This window comes from Leopardus geoffroyi, chromosome E1 (genome assembly GCF_018350155.1).
Source record: "Leopardus geoffroyi isolate Oge1 chromosome E1, O.geoffroyi_Oge1_pat1.0, whole genome shotgun sequence".
Taxonomy (NCBI): Eukaryota; Metazoa; Chordata; class Mammalia; order Carnivora; family Felidae; genus Leopardus; species Leopardus geoffroyi.
In genome coordinates, this window is record NC_059330.1 from 13,382,245 (window position 1) to 13,388,244 (window position 6,000).

The 6,000-nt window shown below is 50.0% G+C and overlaps 1 protein-coding gene across 3 annotated transcripts in view; it reads left to right on the top strand.

Annotated features, from left to right (window-relative positions):
• Positions 1-3,400, top strand: part of TRPV1 (transient receptor potential cation channel subfamily V member 1) — a 35,735-nt gene extending 32,335 nt beyond the window's left edge. For all 3 annotated transcript variants that reach the window (XM_045487696.1, XM_045487695.1, XM_045487694.1), the window contains exon 17: positions 2,440-3,400. In XM_045487696.1, coding sequence (XP_045343652.1) covers positions 2,440-2,612 — 173 coding nt within the window. In that variant the 3' untranslated portion in view covers positions 2,613-3,400. The remainder of the gene's footprint in view (positions 1-2,439) is intronic.
• The last annotated feature ends 2,600 nt before the right edge of the window (positions 3,401-6,000 follow it).

Here is a 6,000-nt window from a genome sequence, read left to right on the forward strand (position 1 = left end):
CACCCTGAACTTGTATACACTTAGTTTTAAACTTTATTATGGTAGATATGTGAAATGCCAAGTTATTTGCCAATCCCATAAAACTTGTGGGACTGAACCTCCCAACTGTTTCCCCTGAGGATCTTGTCAGGGCTTAGTTTTAGGCTTTGTTAGGGTGGGTGGGTCTTGAGTAGACCTTACTCTAGGGCATGTAGAGTAAATAGGGTATTTCTGGTATTTTAGCTTGATCCTCATAGTAGGAAAAAAAGAGTGTTAAGGTGGTGGTCTCTCCACTCAGTACTGCTCAGCTTCTAGTGTTTCTGTCCCACTTTCAGCCCCATAGTGGCCACTGCCTAGTGAGCCTTATGTGGTCTCACACTGTGCAGGTATGATCCAGCAACCCATCCCAGAGACTTCTGGACCTCCACCCCTACAGCTCCCTTCTTCCTCTTCTCCTGCACCCTGTCCCACAGATTCTAGCTGCTTTGGCTGCTCCAAACCCTGATCTCTTCTTCCTTAGCTCAGAGGCACTGCCATACTCTGTTTGGACTCCCGTGTGCTGCACCATGGTCAGAGAAACTGTCCCTAAGCAAAGTATCAGCGCAATCATGGGGCTCACTTTGTCAGTTTCACTTCTCTCAGCAATCACAGTTTCCAGTCTGTGTCCTATGTCTGGAAACATTTATTGCAAGTATTTTATCCTGTTTTATGGTTGTTTACAGCAGAGTGGCTAGCCTAATACTAGACACTCCATCAGAGCTGGAAGTAGAAATCTATTTTAACAAGAGGCTTACTTTGGAAAACTACTTAAGGGCGTAATCAGTTTTCCCAAGAGCCTCCTGCAATCCCGTAATTTTCCCACGAGTTTCACTGGAAGCACTTCCTGTGTCATGCCATAATACTTATTGATTATCTCTTCAATTGTTACCTGGTCTAACTTTTCAAAGATGGCTTTGTCTGTAATTTGAGGAGGTGTCCAACATCACTCCTATTGATTTTGTGAAACCCCACATCTTTAAGAGACTTGGTGTTTCACTTTGCAGTTGATTTGCATTGTGTTTGCATGACATTGTTGGCTGCTTCTAACATTACACATTCACTGTGATATTATATTGGCTAAGTGGCAGGGATACACATATTCATTCATGTTACTTGGGGTTGGGGCCAGAGATGGTTAGATGTTCCCTGATTTTACATTTATAATTAATTAGTGAATATTTCCTGAGGATTTTGCTTTCCTGTACAACCTTGTAACAGTGGACACTTTAGTAATGAATAGTCATATAATTCAGATAACAAGGAACTCTCCCACGCACAAAGTGTGTTGTGATTGGGAAGGGGTAAAGGAATGTATAAGAGAAAGGCCAGGAAAGAAAAATGGTTAGTAGCTGAGCACTAAGGAGGGCACTAGGGAGGGCATGTGTGGGAGTCTTGGCATTAGGACTGTGGGAAGTGGGCACTGGGAGCCCCATGCCTCCTTTGAGAGCCTTTGAGCTGGAGCTGGGCCAAGCAGTCTCTGAGGCCAACCAGAAGATTGTGTCTCAATGAGACCTGGCCTGTATCCCCATGAAGCCCAGCTTCTATGCCTGGGTTCCCCAAGGGATCATCCTTCAGGAGTGGATGCTTGGTATTAGATTGTGTTTGGGGGCAGGCCAGTGTCAGCCTGCAGGCCTGGGGTGAATACTGAGACCTGGAGACTTCACCTGGAGTGGTCATGATGGACCAGCCTCCCATATTCCTGATGCCTTTGACATTAGCAAAGGGGCCTGAATTGTGACCTAAGAGTGGGAGGTATAAATTTAGGCTGATTTTCCAGAGAGATTAGACCCAGGGTGGCCAACCAGAGGCCTTGGCTGACCAGGGCTCTGGCAGTGGGAGGAGAACATGTACAACTTTCCCTCTTCACTGTCATTTTGCCTAGGTGGCTGGGAACCTGGAGATGGCTATGGGGGAAACAACTGGGCCCCCTTCGGGAGCTTCCTGCCCATATATGAGAGCCCCATTTAAGGCCTGGTATCATCATGGTTTCCTGGGCACTGTTCCCAATTTGCTGTGCCCTGGTGGGGCCCGGTCCCCAAATCCTGATTCTTTGGCTGGTGTCCATCACCCTATAGCTGATGTGATGTGGAGCCACCATGGGGCAGGTCCCAGTGTTGCTCTGTGGAGACGTGGTCTCCCTCCCATGTGGGCAGGGGGGAAATGGAAGCTGGGAAAGGCAAGCAATGGGCTCTCATGAGGCCCCTGCAAGTCAGGTTAACGTGAAGGAAGAGAATTTAGGAAGTGCCAGAGAAGATGAGGCTCCTTAAGCAGGTAAGGAAAGAGGCAATGGCATGTATCCATGTGTCTCAGGAAGCACTGAGATGTCTGGGTCTCCTTTCATCTGGAGACTGGTAAGGCCAACAAATAAGTGTTTATTGCTGCTTGCAGCATCCAAGGCAGTAATGATGTTTTACCCTTCAGTTTCAGGAAGAAACTGGAAGAATTTTGCCCTGGTTCCCCTCTTAAGAGACACAAGTACAAGAGAAAGGCACCCCGGCCAGCCGGAGGAGGTTCATCTGAGGCACTTTGCAGGTTCCCTCAAGCCAGAAGATGCTGAGGTCTTCAAGGATCCCGCTGCTTTAGGGGAGAAATGAGGGACCCCTACAGGGTTCTCTTAACACTATTGGGCCTCAGGATATGCCACTGCTGCCATACGGCACTCTCAGCAGCCTGGCCTGGTCTGTGCCTGCCTCGGCACTTTCCTCACCTGCCCTGGACAAGCTGTGTGAAGCATTGTTGGATGCCTGGGAAGAGATAGCCATCCAACCCTCACTGTCCCCAAGTGAGTCTCCTAAAAGGAAAGGATTTTGCTCACTCTCTCTCTCTTTTTTTTTTTTACAGACTTTGTTAAGTATCATGAATGATGTATCTTTATGTGGACATAGGTGATGCCCCTATTTTATTTTATTTTCTATCACTAGGACTAAAAGTGAATGAGGCCCAGGAAAACACCTCTTAGAACAAAAGGTTAGAACACCTCTTAGAACATGTCCTTCAATGTAAAATCCCGAAGCTGTTCTCTGTATTGGGTTTAATACCTTCCTTGAGCAAAACGGTCTGGGGCTGATGTCGTTTATTCCTCAGAGAAGGTGGGGGAGGCTGGCCCTATTCCCAGCTCCGGTGGAATCAGGTTTTTCCAGAGTGACTTCCTCCTTCTGTGTGATCCATCACAGTTCCAAAAATTTTAGCTCTATTGCTGTTCAGATGAAAGTATGGAACCCTGTCTCAAAAGCATGTGGCAAGAGTTTTTTAATGATCTTCTATTTGTTGTGACCATAGTCCTGCTCCCCTGCAGTGGTATGTATCTCCACCTCCATCCATCCTGTTGTCCATCAAATACATAAGTAAGTAAGCAAGTAAATAAATAAATAGGTAAATATCATATCAAGTGTGAACTTTGTGCCAGTCACTGGGCTAGCATAGCGAGTTGGCTCTGTGGTCTGTGTGTGTGTGTGCGTGTGTGTGTGTGTGTGTGCATACTACCAAGGCTGGGACAGTTAGTAAGGTTACACAGTCAGCAAAGAGCATTGCCTGGGTCTGACCCCAGGCAGTGTGACTCCAAAGCCTGGAACTTACCTGCAGTGCCAGGCAACCTGGCAGAGAAGGTGCTGGGGCATGCCAGTCCATCCCTGGGGAAGGGAGACGTGCTTCCTCTTGTGGGCCTGAGACCCCTCGCTTTATCTGTAAGCCTTTCTCTGAAGGTGTCATGTAGATGTCAGATATTTGCAACTTTCAGACTTACTCAGAGCTGGAAGAAAGCTTGTGGGTGTCCTTTTGTAAAATGAATGATCATAACCTTTTGTGTAAACCTGCGTTGTTTAAAGAAGGACACATGCAACTAGCCCATTCTTTCCCCTTTGTAGCGGTCACTGTCTCTTTATTTCTCTCTGTCCCTGTGTCCCTCTCTCCATCACCTGGAGGCAGGATGAGCCACAAGCCAGAATCCCCAATGGGGAGGCTGCTGAGCTCTCCTAGCCCGGAGATATCTGTGGCCTGCTAGGATGCAGACAGAGCTTCTCCTGACCACTGTCAGGGTGAATCTGTTCAGGCCTGAGGCAGTTGATGGAGCTCTGCCTGGCTCTCAGTCCTTCCTCCTTCTTCACTGCACCAAATGGGGTATTTCCTAGAGCAGCTCAAGGCCTTGGCCCATCCCTGTGTGCACTCACCCCTTCTCTTCCACCTCTTTCTTCAGGGGAGAGCTTGTGTGCCTGCCACCAGAGCCTGATGTCTGCAGGGTTGGGGGGTATAGGGAGGAGGTGAGGTTGTGCTTGATTCCTGCCCAGTATGTCCTTTGTGGTCGTTTTACAGTTCAGGGCAGACAAACGCTGACCCCAGTCTGGTGAGATGGGGCCCCACATAGGGCAAATGTCCAGGGGCTGCCTAAAATTCAGGCCTCTGGGGAGCGAGATTAGGGCGGGAATATCTAACGGCTGCCCTTTTCCCTCTTGCTGCCCCATCCCATCCGGGCCACGGGCTGCATTTCCCCTTTGTGTTTTGTTCCGCACACACAGCACATCTGGGAGGTTCCTTTGGTCACTGTTTTCTTTTTTTTTAGGCTCTGCTTGTTTCATGCACCGTCACAGAAGGAGCTGAAGTCACTAATAAAGGGTGGGCACAGCATGGCTCATGGCTGCTACGAGAAACGAGGAGCTGGATTGCGGAGGGCAGTTTATTGGTCCTTCCAGGTTCCCAGGCCCTGGTGCTGTTGTGACTGAGTGCTAAAAGTCACCCATGTGGTGTCCAAGGCTGAGTGCGCAATACTGGGTTCTGCGGGGCTCCAGGCTTGGCAGAAGAAGGCAGGACTCCTGGCTCCACTGTGCTATGAGGGCCCCAAACACGGGTGGGAATCCGTCTCACCTGCAGCCCCAGCAAGTGCAGCCCGGGGTTCCACTGGTGGAGGTGTTGTCTTTGGTCTGGGGTGCTGACTCAGCTGAGCTGGGTCTGTTCCCTGCCTGACTGCACTGGTGACAGCATCCCCAACAGGGCCCCTTCCCCCTTGAGGCTGGACCAGCGCAGCCTTCTGTGATTAAGGGGTCAGGGCTGACTCAGCGGCTTGGGGCCTGACTTGCAGCTCCTGTCTGCTACCCCACCGAGCTTGTGTGTCACCCAAGCTCATCACCACTCCTTGAAAGTGCCTGGGTCTCTTGCCTCCCAGTCGTGCTCCTGTTGTTCTTCCTGTGTAGGCAGTCCTCCCTCCTTCCAAGTTCAGCCCAAATGCTCTCGCTTCCCTGAGCCCATCCCTGACTTCCCCATGGGAGGGATTTCCTTCCCCCTCAGTGACCTCAGCCCTTTTTGTCCTTATGACCTGCCTAGTGGGGCCATGGTTCCTGCCTGAGCCTGTCTCCTGTGTGGCCCACAGTTTCTTGAGGGTGGAGACTGCTTTCTCCAGTTCTGAATCCTACACTGGCCCCTGTTTCCCTGCCTTATCTCCTACTGTGGGCTCTCACAATGTGTTGGTTTAAACGGGATTGAATGCAAACCAGCTCAAATGGCAGGAGCTGCTGCTGTTTCCTTGTATCTGGGGTAGGAGGGTGGTGGGTAGTGGCTCTGACTCTGTCGTTGACCTGCTCCCTGCTCCATGCACAGCAGAGGAGGCTCCCCTTACTCCTTGCTGGGCACAGTGAGTGTATTTGGGTGGAGGACAAGGGGCCTTTTAGAGCAGCTCTAGCCTGGTATTTGAGAAAAAGTGCTAACACCAGGCAAAATGTAAACATTGAAATTTGGCAACAGCTTCACCCCTAGGGTTCTGAGGCAGTGAGAAGCAAGCTAAAAGGGACAAGGGGCTGAGTCAGAGGGGCAATTAATTGAATCTTAGAAGGAAGACGATGATTGATCCAAGGTCAGGCTTTCATGAAGGAGTTTCAGGCAATGTTTGTGGGAACCGGGCCCCCCTTGATGTCAAACTGCAAGAGCGGGGACCCTACTTCACCCACACTAAAGCCTCTTGGCCCCAAAGCCAGATTTCCTGCCCCTTACCGGTCA